At 43.4% G+C, this 15119-nt stretch overlaps 1 protein-coding gene across 2 annotated transcripts in view; it reads right to left on the bottom strand.

Annotated features, from left to right (window-relative positions):
- LOC131510732 (adhesion G protein-coupled receptor E4-like) overlaps positions 1–7939 on the bottom strand; it is an 85187-nt gene extending 77248 nt beyond the window's left edge. The window contains exons 1-2 of one of the 2 annotated variants that reach the window (XM_058728230.1): positions 7361–7939; positions 3108–3200 (exon numbers count right to left, since the gene is read on the bottom strand). In XM_058728230.1, the coding sequence (XP_058584213.1) occupies positions 3108–3138 (31 nt within the window). In that variant the 5' untranslated portion in view covers positions 3139–3200; positions 7361–7939. The remainder of the gene's footprint in view (positions 1–3107; positions 3201–7360) is intronic. The other variant, XM_058728231.1, reaches the window with a different exon arrangement.
- Between the last annotated feature and the right edge of the window lie 7180 nt (positions 7940–15119).

The following is a 15119-nucleotide window of genomic DNA, read 5'->3' on the forward strand; positions in this document are numbered from 1 at the left end:
GCAATCAGTGCTCTGACACCACCTAGGTGTCCTACAATTCAGCTCAACTTCTGCACCATCTACCCAGAGACAGCATCAGATCCCACAGGTTAAGGGCTTGCTCCCACAAGCCTGTCCCCCCTCCCCCTTCAGAAACCATAGAAAGCCTAAGTTGTCACCTCCCTCTCCTGCTGCATTAATGCTCTGGAGCAGCTCAGAGAAACATTGCAGTTACTAGATTGCTGACCTGTTAGGAAAAGGTATCACTCAGGAACACTGGATGGAGGAGGGATGGGGCAAGATACAGGGGAAGGGCGCAGAGCCTCCTTGCCCTCTCCGGGAGGCCAATCTCCGCAGACCAGCTTCACCAGCCCCAGCAGCCTCTCGGGTCTTGGGGAGACTTCCTCACACAGGCAAGATTGATTAGACCCTTGACCCTCGGCTGGCTACTCACCCTCCAGCTCTTCGCCCCTCCCCGAAAATCAGGAGGTAGGGCTGAAAGGAGCTAGCCTGCTGATTACGTGATTGGCTCCCCGGCCCCGGCCCCGCCCCACCCTCCCCGCCCCCGCCCCGCCCCCAGCCCTAGCCCCGCCCTGCCGTGAGTTTCCCAAATCACCTTATTACCATAACAGGAGACACCTTTTTCAATCACTCTCCTCAGGGAAATTCCCAAATGGGGACAAAGCCCAAAGACGTATATCTCATTATAAACCACAATATCATTAGCTGTGCGTCCCGATTTCTGAAAAGTCAGCGGCTCATAAAGCTTTTCTCCAAGCGTAGCACCGAAAGGCCAACTGCCAAACTCCTTTCCACATGCAACAGTGCACCTAGACCTGTCTAGACCTCTAGCCCCACACTGTCCGAGGGAGATATAATGTGAGCCACGTGGGTCCTTTTACATTTGCTAGTAGCTGCGTTTTTAAAGGCTGAGAAAAACAGGTGAAATTAATTTTATTATTGTTTGACCCAATAGAGTCAAGATGTGATCATTTCAACCCGCAATCCAGATGTGGCAAATTATTCATAAAGTGTTTTGCCTTCTTTCCTGCGTGTAAGATAGTCTTTGAGACCAAGGATGCATTTCGCACGTGGGGCCAATCTCCACTCAGGCTGGCCTGTTCTCTAGTGCTCAAGACCAACACGTGCCTGGTGGCTATGGTAGTACATAGCCCAGGTCTAACTCCTAGTAACCAGTGCTTTCTCTGGAGTAAGAGGGGATCTGAATGGCACAGACCATAAGAAGCCTCTAAGTCCAAGACTGTGGGAAATTTGGAATGGATGAGCATGTTTGGGGCATGGTCCATTTTGAGGATGACTTAAAAATATCTCCCACATTTTTAGATGAAGCTTTATATGAAAGTTGGGGTGGCTCAGTCAGTTAAGCAACCTACTTCAGGCTCAGGTCATGATCTCGTGGCTTGTGGGTTCGATCCCTGCATCGGGCTCTGTGCTGACAGCTCGGAGCCTGGAGCCTGCTTCAGAATGTGTCTCCCTCTCTGTCTGGCCCTCCCTTACTCATGCTCTGTCTCTTTCTCTCTCTCAAGAATAAATAAACGTTAAAAAAATTTTGTTTTAAAGTTGGGGATGAATTTAGAAGTGCAGAAAGCTTTCCACATGTTTCCTAATATCACTCCCTCAAGGTACATATAGGTGGCAAATAACCAGGCACTTGAAAAATGTTTTTTCTTGGATTTTTTTCTCTTTCCTCACAAGCAGGCTGTGCTGGGATCCTTTGCTAAAATCTGGAGGCATTGGCTTTCACAGCTAACACCAGCCCCCAGGTGATTTAAGTATGGCAAGTAAGATGGAGGTAATTTGAATTTGTACCACACGGAAGGGGGAAGAATAAGAAATCTGCCCATGACCCGTTTGGGTGATCACAGAATGAGACAGATCCCTTGGACAAGATAAGGCTCTTTCTGCCTCCTCTGTAATATTTACTATACTTCATATTATGGGTACTGACAAAAACATGACCTTTAAGGATTCATGATAACAGGCTGAATCATATGACATGGCCATTTCTGTAAATCAAAAAAAAAAAAAAAAAAAAGCCCAAATACCAGCAATTTCCTTGTGAATGCTTTCTTCACAAAAAAAAAAAAAAAAATATTACTTGGTCCCTATGGGGCAGGGGTCAGCAAACTATGGCCCACAGGCCAAATTCAGACCACTGCTTGTTTTTATACGGCCTGTGAGCTAGGAATGGTTTTTACAGTTCTTACATGGTCAATATAAATCAAGTTTTATTGGAACACAGCCATGCCCATCAGTTGGAGGAAGGCTTGGGGGTACTCTTGTATGACAGTGCAGAGTTGAGGAGTTCAGAGGGAGACCACATGGCCCACAAAGCTGAGAACAGTAATTATCTGGCCCTTGATAGAAAAAGTTTGCCCACCCCTGACATATACTGGACATCACATGCTTGCTAATAAGATCGTCTAACAAGCCTGGTTTAACCCATACCTTGCAGATTCAAAATCCCAGAGCAGAAGGGTAGGTATAGGCCCAGGTCATTGTACTAAAGTAGTCCAACCCTGGACCCTCTTGGTGGTTGATCACTATAGCAGACCCTTGAAGTGTCCCCCTATGGTCTTCCCCTGAAAAGGCTCCTATCCATACAGATAACTTACTCTGTCTTTCAGTAGGAGAGCATTTTCTGCAGCCTGTGGGGGACAAGCCCCAAATGTTCAGAAGTTATGCTGGAGTGGCTATCTAGCTGTGAGAGATGAGGACCAAGGGTGCCTTGGTCCAAGGCAGTCTCCTTGCCCTGCTAAGGCACGTTAGGTGTTCCCTCTTGGGGGCTCCCCAGCAGTGTTGAATGGCAGTTACCCACAGAGGTAATTCATTGTTAACACATCCTTCATCTGCTCTTGTCTCTGTCCCATCTGGCATCCTCCACTCCCTCCTGTGTGCCTCCTGGGATCCCTTCCCAAGTGAACTACTTACATCCAAGTCTTTGTCTTAGTTATGCTTGGGGAGAGCAACTAAGAGACTCAGTGTGAGAGTTTCTAATCGGACTGGCTCACACAGTCATTTCTGCACAAAGAGCCAAATTTGGGGGAGCAACCCAAACTGGGATACCAGGGTCATGGGGAGAAGAGAGAATTCTTTGTTGCACTCACCTGAGAGCAGGGGCAGACACCTGCTTCCCATAGCACTGAGATATCAGAAGCAACAATTGAGAAACACTCTCAAACAGGACGTGCCAAGGGTTCCTGGAATGAATAAACCCCATGAAAGTCAATTTCGGATGGTCACAGACTTCAGGGGCCAGGTGGCCAATGCTTCTCAAAACCTTTTGATTTCTGCCTTTTTTTTCTTTTTTTAATTTTAATTAGTTAACATACACTGCAATATTGGTTTCAGGAGTAGAACCCAGAGATTCATCACTTACATACAACACCCAGTGCTCATCCCAACGAGTGCCCTCCTTAATACCCATCACCTATGTAGCCCATCCCCCACCCACCTCCTTCCATCAACCCTCAGTTTGTTCTCTATTGCTAAGAGTCAGTTATGGTTTGTTTCCCTCTCTCCTCTTCCCCACCTCCCCCTCCCATATGTTCATCTGTTTTGTTTCTTAAATTCCACATATAACTGAAATCCTATGGTATTTGTCTTTCTCTTATTGACTTATTTCATTTAGCATAATACATTCTAGCTCCGTGTGTGTTGTTGCAAATGGCAAGCTTTCATTCTTTTTGATGAATATATTTACACTATATCTTCTTTATCCATTCATCAGTCAATGGGCATTGGGCTCTTTCCATCATTGGGCTATTGTTGACAGTGCTGCTATAAACATCAGGGTGCATGTTCCCCTTCAAATCTGTACTTGGTGTCCTTTGGGTAAATACCTCATAGTGCAATTGCTGGACTGTGGTAGTGGTTATGGTGATGATGGTGGTGGTGATGACAATGGTAGTGATGGAGGCCTCCCATGTCTCTTTCCTGACACCAATTATAACCACGACTTTGTGTGATAATGGATCAATTATCAAGAGGCGTTGAGAATTCACAGGGTCCTGTGAAGCTCCCCCAGGAACAAAGTAGTGGCCTCAGAAGGCCCCTTTCAGAAAAAAACTCTTAGTCCCGATGGCCTGAACAGGCTAGTCACACATTATGTGCTGGCATCTAGCATGCAAGTCAAATTTTGCTGCACGTACTTCTGTTAGCCTTCTATTCTCACGTCCCCAAAACATTTATGGAACTTCTGTGGTGGGCTAAGTCCCTTACCAAGTGTTTTGACACTATTGTTTCATTGAAAGCTCACAACCACCTTGTGATGTAGATCATATAATATCTTCCCACTCTTCCAGTGATGAAATTGAGGCTTGAAGAGAGTCTGTCACCTGCTCCAGGTGGCACTGCTAGCACAATGCAAAGCTAAGACTTGGAAAAGTCAGGCTGAGTCCAAAACCCACATATAAAGTGCAATGAGATACTAACCCTTAGCGTTTCCTAGGTGCAAAACATGTAATATAAATAAGCAAGGCCATTTTGGGGAAGCAAGGAGGAGTGTGGAGAACTGAAGATTTTGGGCTCTATCTAAAGACATACAATTCTACTTTTTCCCTAATTGCAGAACCAGTGGGCCACCAGCTTGCAATATCTGCAAGGGACAAATCATATAATTGCAAGTCAAATTCTGTACCTGGGAATCTTGGAGGACTTATACTTGTAATCTCCTGGATGCTTTCCCTTCTCTCAACATCCATTTCCTTTTTTTGATTCATGGCTATCTTCCCTTCCAAAAACCTACTTCCAAAATATACTGTGGAAACTCTTCGTGTGAAGAAATTATGTCTACGGGCACCTAGCAGGTTCAGTTAGTAGAGCATGTGACTCTTGATCTCAGGGTCGTGAGTTCAAGCCCCATGTTGGGCATAGAGCTTACTTTTTATTTATTTTTTATTTTTTTTCAAGTTTCAAACATTTATTCATTTATTTATTTATTTTTAATATATGAAATTTATTGTCAAATTGGTTTCCATACAACACCCAGTGCTCATCCCAAAAGGTGCCCTCCTCAATACCCATCACCCACCCTCCCTAGAGCTTACTTTTTAAAAAACTAAAAAAAAAAAAAAATCATGCCTAGATGAGGATAATTCTTTTCTGAGGCCTCTTTTGAAACTGGTTTAACTAAAATGAGCATTTTATGTGAGAGAGGTGATCATGTTTTTCAGAACCACTGAAAACTTTAGCAATGCTGAGTTGGTTTTTTGGGTCTTCTTTTAAATGTTTGTTTATTTTTGAGAGAGAGAAAGAGAGCATGAGCCAGGGAGGGACAGAGCGGGGGAAGAGAGGATCCAAAGCAGGCTCTGTGCTCACAGCAGTGAGTGCAATGTGGAGCTCGAACTCATAAACCATGAGATTATGACCTGCGCTGAAGTCAGATGCTCAAACAACTGAGCCATACAGGGGCCCCTCTTTTGTTTTTTGTTTTTGTTTTTTTTTTTTTCAACGTTTTTTATTTATTTTTGGGACAGAGAGAGACAAAGCATGAACGGGGGAGGGGCAGAGAGAGAGGGAGACACAGAATCGGAAACAGGCTCCAGGCTCCGAGCCATCAGCCCAGAGCCTGACGCGGGGCTCGAACTCACGGACCGCGAGATCGTGACCTGGCTGAAGTCGGACGCTTAACCGACTGCGCCACCCAGGCGCCCCTCTTTTGGGTTTTTTAAGAGCACTTTACTGAGGTATGATTGGCATGTGAACAGCTGTACATGTTCAATGAGTGCAACTCAGTGAGTTTGGGCTTAAGTATATATCCATGAAACCATTGCCACCATCAAGGCCATAAAGACATCCATCACCTCCCAGAGTTTCCTCCTGCCCCTTTGTGGTTATTTGTGTGTGTTTATGTGTATGCACACATACATGTGTGATACAAACACCTAACATAAGATCTATCCCCTCAGCATATTGTAAGTATATAATAGTGTTGTTAGCTATGGGCGCCATGTTGCATAGTACATCTCCAGAACTTATCATCTTGCATAACTGAAATTTTGTACCCATTGACCATCACTTCTCATTTCCCCCATCCCCTAACCCCTGGCAACCACCATTCTACCCTCTGCTTCTATGGATTTGAGTATTGTAACTCCAACATATAACAGAGATCATACAGTATTTGTCTTTCTGTGGCTGGCTTTTTTTTTTTTTTTCACATACCTAGAATGCTAACTCGGAGAGATTTTTGACCATGACCCACTATAAGAAATACATTTTCATTAGAGAGAGAGAGAGAGAGAGGGCAAACTGAACCAAGTTTCACAAATTAACATGCTACATTTGATATTTTATAATTATAGTCCCTTGCATTTCTTTTAAAATGCTGGTTATAATACCCACTAAGTTGGTTTCATGACCCTGCCCCCCTCCAGTGGGTCACAAACAGCTGGAAAAACACTGACCTGTACAGTGAGTCACTTTGGCCATGAACGAAATAGACAATCCTTTGACAGTGAGCCTTGCATTTAATTGTGCTGATGTGTTTATCGTGGAGGTGAGGCGTGCGGAGTGACAAAGCTTGTTAATTCACTCTGTGACCTCAGTAAACATATTCGTCTTTCTAGGTCATGTTTTCTTCATTTTCAGTAACAAATTGGTTGTATGCTACGTCTGTTTCAGGCTCGTTTCTTGAAACTTTATTACAGACATACCTCAGAGATATTGCACAGTGGGTTCCAGACCCCCTCAATATAGTGAGTCAAATAAATGTTTTGGTTTCCCAGTGCATATAAAAATATGTGTACATTATACTGTAACCTATTACATAATGCAATAGCATTATATCCATATAAAATGTACATCCGTTACGGAAAAATCGCTTTATTGCTGAAAAATGCTAACCACCATCTGAGCTTTCAAGAGTCATATTACTGATCACAAATCACCAAACATAATAATAATGAAAAATTTGAAACACTGCTGGAATTACCAAAGTGTGACACAGAGACACGAAGTGAGCAAATGCTGTCCAACAAATGGTGTCAATAGATTTCTTGATACAAACCTACAAGTTGTAAAAAAAAAAAAAAAATGCTGTATTTGTGAAGTGCAATTAAGCAAAGTGCAGTAAAACAAGGTATGTCTGGATTTTAATTCACCTGAAGCCCCTTAATACACAATTCATCATCTGTCGACAGCACCGAGGCATTTCAGTATGTTCTGCACTACCACATGTTGCACGACCGGAAGCTAGAAAACGATCCCTACAATAGCAGCTTTCAATAAACAAAGCAACAGGACATAGAACGAGGTCCCCTTGGACATTTCTCCAGTACCAGACATTTTCCTAGACCCAACATCACCTGTGAAACATTTTCTATTTTCTATGGAAAGACACTAATCAGTTCTTACTCACCCACAAGATGAAAAGTTCTTGCTTCTTACCCTGGCAGCTTATCAGAGCTAATGAAGAAGGAAGTACATTGCTTCTTATCTGGAACTCCAATTTCTCAAGGAGTCTCGTGGGTGGATGAGAAGGCTGGGGGTGTTGACTGGGCAGCTTGCATAATGCAGGGTCCCTTAGTTCTCTTTTCATTTGGGTAATTTAAATAGTGCGTTACGTTAGGGTGGATCATATTGAAGTGTCTCAGAAAATGAGTTTGGAAATGATGATGGTGTTCCGTGTGGAAAATCAGGTAATGGAGAATGGCATCAACTCCCATTTACACCAAGAAAATGGATCCAACTTTGGAGAGGCTTCTTTAATTTGGTGAACTTCTTAGCAAGAGAGAGAAGGCCAGGCTGTGGGAGAGTGTATCCCACTGTGTCAGTGTATCTATGTACCATCCAGTTCCTTATTATGGTGTCACTTCTCAGTTTACCATCTTGGGAAAATGACATACCCACATTCTTGGACTTTGAAATAGGGTCACTCATCCCGATTATACTCATCTACTAGGCTGATGAAAGTCTTGATTGGTCCCACTAGCATGGTGTCCTGAAATTTTCTTCTAGTTCATATTAGAAGAATCTTTCTAAGAGCCAGCACAGGTACAGCAAAAAACAAAAACAAAAACCCTAGTTTAACAAGTCCAAATACACACAAGGAGTAAATCCTTATCTAGTGATTTACTCCTTATCTTGATTTTGTTGCATTTATCAAGTATCACCTTATTATCCCTGACATTTATTTTGTAAATTAATTAGAGTCAATGCAGTAAAATATTCAAATAATCATTTAGATATGGTCCACAGGCAGTTAGCCCCTCCATGTAAGACTCAAAATATTTGCACCATGTGATACTGAGAATGTTTCTTTTGAATGACAAATGAAAGAGAGCTTAGGTTTATCACTGTCAGCTGAGGTAACATGAAAAGTATCTGGACATTAACCTGAAATGCCTGACCCCAAGAGAAGTCCCTGAAATTCTGAGCATTTTAAGTGCTTGCAGCCTGATTCTGCATATGACAGACTATTTGCACAAACATATGCAAGAATACTCCATCTTTGTGCATGGTCCTCCTATGCTGACTCTAGACTTGACCATGTGGCTGGCTTTAGCCACTGGAACAACAGCCAACAGGATGGAAACAGAGATTTGAAAAGTTCTTGCCTATTGGGGCTTGCCCTCTCTTGCTGCACTTGATTCCCAAAATCTTAATGTGAAGGAGCCCAAGCTAGTCTACTAGAGGATGAGAGGCCACGAGGAAGAGAGTGAAGGCTCATTAGTTAGCAATCCACCACTCTGGTTGTCAACCTGCCAGTGACAGAAGTAGGAGTAGGGCTATGCTAGATCATCCAGCAACCAGCTGACCCATCAACTGACCACAAATGCATGGAAGAGCTCATCAGAGACCAGTCAGGCTAGACTAGACCAGAAGAAATGTCTAACCAACCTACAAAATCATGAACAAAACAATATGGTTGTTATTTGAAGCAAATGAAATTTGGGGGTGGTTTGTTACACAGCCAAGGCTAACTGATACACTTCACAAAGTGGACTGAAAGAAATTTTTACACACGTTGTCAGGCATGGTACTGTGTGACTTCACCTTCTAACCACAATTGATGGGACCATTTAGAACCAACAACCTATGAGGTGGCCCAAGCAGAGAAATCTACCTTAGAGTATTTCTCCATATTGAATGCTGACTGGCCAATCCATTCAGCTTCTCTCTTGGAGAGTTTGAATGTGAAGCCCCAGAGAGGGACACAGACAAACGGTAGAGTGGTCCATGAGGTGATGAACAAGCTGGGAAACAACAAAAGCAGAAGCCATCAGACACAAGAATCCATTGATGAACTTCTTTAATCCCTACTTAGGATATCTCAAATTTCCTTGATGGAACAGTAGGTTGTCACCACAACAGAATCCCAGTCTGTTCCACAATCCAATCCAAAGAAGGAAATACCTGGCCTAGGGAACAGTTTGGCAGGGTATGGCTGCTGCTCAAACTTTAACAAGCTCATAACAATTCATTCTGGGTGATTGTGAAAGAATCTGTTCTCCATCCTTCTTCACCCTGCTCTGTGCCCTGAGAGGTTGTCCTGCAGAGACTGAATTACCAGGCTTCTCTTGTGCTCTGTCTCCAACCCAGTTTGACCAATGGTAGCAGTGGAAGGAGAGAATAAGGCTGGAAGAGAGAGAGATGGGAATCTTTATTTTCCAAGCTCCTCCTCTCCTGCAGAGATTGCTCTTTAGGGCAATGATTAGATTCTTCTGTCACAGGGTGAGGCATTTTCCAGATTCTCCATCCCCTTGCCCATTTAAGCCAAGGACTGAAAAGACTTCCCTCCTATTGCTAGCAACTTCTCCCCCCAATCCTTTGTTGGTTTCCTTTAGCTCTGCTGGGACATTGTGATTTGTAATAAGAAATACATATTTGGGCTTCATCCTGTTTCTGGCACAGAGCTCCTAAAACCCTTGGAATTTCCTGAGCAGTAAAAGCAATGGGAACATCTTTTGTTATATTCGTAGACACTGAAATGGGTGTCTTGTTATTCATAACAAGAACCTTGTCACCACAACTGGGTTTAAGCTAATGAGGTGACTTTTGAAAAGCACCTAAGGATGGGGGCTGGTTGCCAGGGGGAACCCACCAAAATAGAGGGTTGGAATTTTCAGTCCCATCCCCCAACCTATTGGGAGGGGAGAGGGGCTGGAGATTGCATTCAACCACCAGCCCGCAACGATTTGATCAAGCATGCTTGTGTAATGAAGCCCTTATAAAAACCCAAAAGGATGGGGTACAGGGAGCTTCCAAGTTGGTGAACACGTGGGGATTTGGGGAGCTTGGTGGTGCACCTGCAGAAGGTGGGGAGACGCTGTACCCCTTCCCCACATCTCACCCTGTGCGTCTCTTCCGTCCAGACGCTCTTGAGTTATATCCTTTCTTTTTAAAAAATTTTTAATGTTTATTTTTGATAGAAATTAACAGTGCAAGCAAGGCAAGGGAGGGGCAGAGAGTGAGGGAGACACAGAATCTGGAGCGGGCTCCAGGCTCTGAGATGTCAGTACAGAGCCTGATGCAGGGGAGGGTGGGGGGGCTTGAACTCATGGACCATGAGACTATGACCTGAGCAGAAGTCGGATGCTTAACCAACTGAGCCACCCGGGGGCCCCTATATCCTCTCATAACGAGCTGGTGATCTAGCAAATACAATGGCTCTACTCATTCTAACCAGAAGCCAAGTCTTTCTTATTAACTGTCTTGCAAGCGGAAGCCACATTTCAAGAAAAGAAGGAAACATCATCCTTTACCAACATGTAGAGCTGAAGCACAAAACTTAATGCCACTTCCCCTTTTGCTGACGTTTAACCACTGCTAGTTTTGTAAAGTCTTTGTTTATTTTTTGTTTTTGTTTTTTCATTTAAGCAGTTTTTTAAAGTTTATTTTGAGGAGAGAGAGAGAACCCCAGCAGGCTCCACACTGTCAGCACAGAGCCTGATGTGGGGCTCAAACCCACTCACCCATGATATCATGACCTGAGCAGAAATCAAGAGTTGGACCCTTAACTGGCTGAGCCACCCAGGCACCCTGTTTTTTTTTTTTTTAAAGTTTAATTAGCTAACATACAGTGCAATATTGGTTTTAGGAGTAGAATTCAGTAATTCATCACTTATGTATACCACCCAGTGCTCTTTAATTTTTTTTGTTTTTAAGTAGGCTCCATGCCCAAGGTGGGGCTTGAACTCATGACCCTGAGATTAACAGTCACATGTTCTTTTGACTGAGCTAGGCAGGCACCCCTTTGTGCCTGTCATTTTAAAACAGTTGTTTCTCTGCAAACTTCCCATACTTTGTTTTTTTTTTTTCAACGTTTTTTATTTATTTTTGGGACAGAGAGAGACAGAGCATGAACGGGGGAGGGGCAGAGACAGAGGGAGACACAGAATCGGAAACAGGCTCCAGGCTCTGAGCCATCAGCCCAGAGCCTGACGCGGGGCTCGAACTCACGGACCGCGAGATCGTGACCTGGCTGAAGTCGGACGCTTAACCGACTGCGCCACCCAGGCGCCCCAAACTTCCCATACTTTGAAATGGCGGTAGTCCATAGGAGCATTGACTGGAAATACAAAACATGGTGAGGCCCTCCACCCTGCAGGAACAGGACACTAGAACCAAGCGGAGCCCAGTGTTTGTGCCGCATCAGAACAGGAGCCTGGACTTAACGCTGAAACAGTTCTGGTCAGCACCTGGTTCCCTGGAAAGCAACCGAACCTTGCCCTTGGAATACACAGTCGACCTTGGAAACAACACGGCTTTGAACCGCGTGGGTCCATTTACACGCAGATTTTTTTCTAGATATAAATACAGTACGATACTGTAAATGTATTTTCCTTATGACTTTCTTAATGTTTTCTTTTCTCTAGCTCACTTTATGGTAGGAATGTGGTCTATAATGTATATAACATACAGAATATGTGGTAATCGATTATTTATGTTATCAGGAAGGCTTCCGGTCAACAATATGCTGTTAATAGTCATGATTTTGAGGAGTCAGAAGATATACACAGATTTTCGACTGCATGGGGGTCAGTGCCCCTAAACCCTGTGTCAAAAGTAGTTACTTTTGTTTCAAACAAACCTGTCATGCCCAATGTGCTTGTCACCAGACACGGTTTAATGTGGCCCTGCAGGGTGGCAGTGACACATTTTGACTGTCGTAAAAGCCCTTGAACTATATGCTTTAAACACAGTTGAAATGTGAATTTTATGTTATGTGATTTTAATCTCAATAAAAAATGAAGAAAGGAAGAAATTACCGGTCCCATTCAAGTTTAAACGGGGAACCTGGTTGAACGTGTTTGGATTCTTGCAAAATCATATTCCTACCCATGGATCTGTTGGACCTCAGTTTCCATAAAATCCAGACAACACTGGCCTTTTGTCCTATCTTTATGGTGATCCTGTGGTGATCACAGTGTGTGGGGAAAACAGGACGTGCAAAGATGAATATTAATTCCCTAAATTTCATAACTGAAGCTTTCTAAATTCTTTTATTTTATGTGAAATAAAATCACAGGATAGGCTTTGGAGGCTTCAGAATTACACATGTAAAGCTTTTGAGAAAATTTAAGCATGGACATGGAGTAAGAAATTGTGATTGATGAGACTTAGTGTACCAGCTCATGGAGCTCTGTTCTTCATTCAAGGGACAGACAGCCCATGGTGACCCGCAGGAAAAGAGCTAAGAAAACAAATACTCTGACCTCACTCTCCTCCCTTTTCCTGATATCTGTTGGTGTTTCCCATTGGCTAAAACCAATAGGAAGCCAGTAGCCAAGGAAGTTTATCATTATTCTCCAAAGGCATCAGCATTCTAGGCAGACAACTGGATGCATTTGGAGGGATCAACAGAAGACATCCAGCCCACACAGAAAAATAAAAACTAAAAAATTTGATGCGTTGAAAAGATGTCTGCAGTGTGACAAGTGAAAAAATAAAGATTTCAAATATTTCACTTTCTCATTTGTTGAATCTCTCCCTGCCATCAGAATGTAAATTCCATGAAAGGAAAGGCAATGTACGTCTTGCTTAGTATCATAGCCCCAGTCTCTAGAGAGTGGAGACTTAATAAATATTTGTAAGATGAATAAATGACATTGCACAAATTGCTTAACATCTCCAAGACTCCTGAGTTTTCTTATCTATGACTTCTTGGGTGTTTGGGCTGGACAAGACGTAGAATTTAGATGCTTTTGGCAAACAATTGGGATATACCATAACAATACCTCCACAACACCTACCTGCGCGAATGAACATGCATGGAGGTTTTGAGAAGAATCCTCTAGGAGGCAAAAAGAGAGAAGACACAAAGGTGGAGAGTACTGTGTGTCCAGCAGACCTATGTGGGTACTTGGAGGTCCTTTAAGTGAAGAGATAGAATGAGGCAGCTAGATGGTGCCATGTTTATGGGTCAGAAGTGACTCTGTGCCCAAGTAGAACAGCTCTGGGGCCCAGGAGACAATGACAGCCCCAAGCCGGGGAGAGAATATATGCTTCCTACAGCACAGGTCAGGATGAATCTCAGCATTCTGTGGACTGCACCTGGCATGGGGGTGGATCGCTGTGACAGGCCAAAACAGATACTTGGGTAAAGCCTATGAGGAACTTGGACGAGGAGGTCAAAGTAGAGAAAGATGGGAGAAAAACATCCTGAGCAGAGACCAGAAGTCACTTTAGCAGCACCCACAAACTCCCGAGGAGGAATTTTCTGAGAAATGGGGAAGAGGAAGAAAGACGATCTGTGGTCAAAAAGCTAGATATGTAAACTGAGCCAGCCCATGTTTATAGTACAGGCAGATGCTGCTTGAGAATTTCAAACCGCACAGACAGTTTTATCACAGTTGGAAATTACTTATGAAATAAGGTCATGGAAATGAGACATAACCAGGACTGGGTACTAATTATAAAGTGAGGTAATATTCAGGGAGGAAAGTCTCTCATGCTGTACGTTACAGGATTTCAGAGAGAAAGCGTCCCCCCTCCCCGGATGAGCCGTAGAAATGTCTCCTTCTAAAGCTTTTCTTGTTTTTCTTTTTAAAGATGAAAGCACTTGATATGTTTTGGTATATTTGGAAATGTAGACACGATTAAATTCTAGGGTCAATAAAGCCAAATGACAATGGTAAATTGTCAAGGAAGACACATTTTTAGTGATCTTTTAGTAAGTGGAAAGTTTTACCAGAAAGTCTAAGGAGCTGCAGCATCATTTGAAACAAACCTTTTGAAATGCAGTTCAAAATCTCATTAAAATGAGCTTTGAACAAGTATCGAAGTGATTAATCCAACTTTCTTTTTTATATTTGATGGTCATGGGGTTGGGGGGAAGTAGTCGATATTGTTGATGTCTGTCCTTAATCTCCTTTTTTAGGCCAGCTGTCCTTTCTCCACATTGGCCTGAGCCAAACAGGAGCTATAACGCACCTTCCCCCCCACCAGGAGAGCAGCACACAGCCAGTGACTGACAGACACAGGGGCGTGAAAGGCTGGGCACCTTGCCTCAAAGGGGGGCCAACCCTGAGGTGCAATACAGGCATCAGAGCTCAATGTGGGATTGGGCTGAACCCAGGTCCCTCTCCTACCACATCCTGCTTCCCTCCCTTTCTCTCTTCTCAGAGCACTCCCTCAATAAATCATGGACACCAAAATCCTTGTCTCAGGCTCTGCTTTTAGGAAACCTTCCCTAAGTCACCTACTGTCATTTTAGAAATAGTGCTCGTAATGGAATTAGCATGGAATTGTTCCTGGAAGCATAAAAGGGTCCTCTTTTAGTTGTTGGGCAAGAGCAGGAAATGATTTGGGAAACCCAGAGAACTTGTCCTTCAGAGGCCAGAATATCAGAACACTGTCCTGTTACTGTGGAGCAGCACACTCTCTTGGTGCATTCACTCAACAAACATTGTAGATTTGATCTGTGAGCCCAATCTTCTGCTGGGTCATAGGCATACAGAGATAAATCAGACAAGCGACTCATAGGATAGTCAGAGACAAAACACGCGAACATCTGATTATAACAGAGCAAAGTTGATAGCCTTAGCACAATAGAATGGAAAGGTTAAGGCAGGGAGGTGACCAGATGACTCAGAAGTGATGACGGAAAGCTTCTCTATGGGTACACCCTAAGTAAACTTCAAATTACTGTGTTTCTAATGGCTTTTTTGATGGTT

The sequence above is a fragment of the Neofelis nebulosa genome, chromosome 4 (assembly GCF_028018385.1).
Source record: "Neofelis nebulosa isolate mNeoNeb1 chromosome 4, mNeoNeb1.pri, whole genome shotgun sequence".
NCBI lineage: Eukaryota > Metazoa > Chordata > Mammalia > Carnivora > Felidae > Neofelis > Neofelis nebulosa.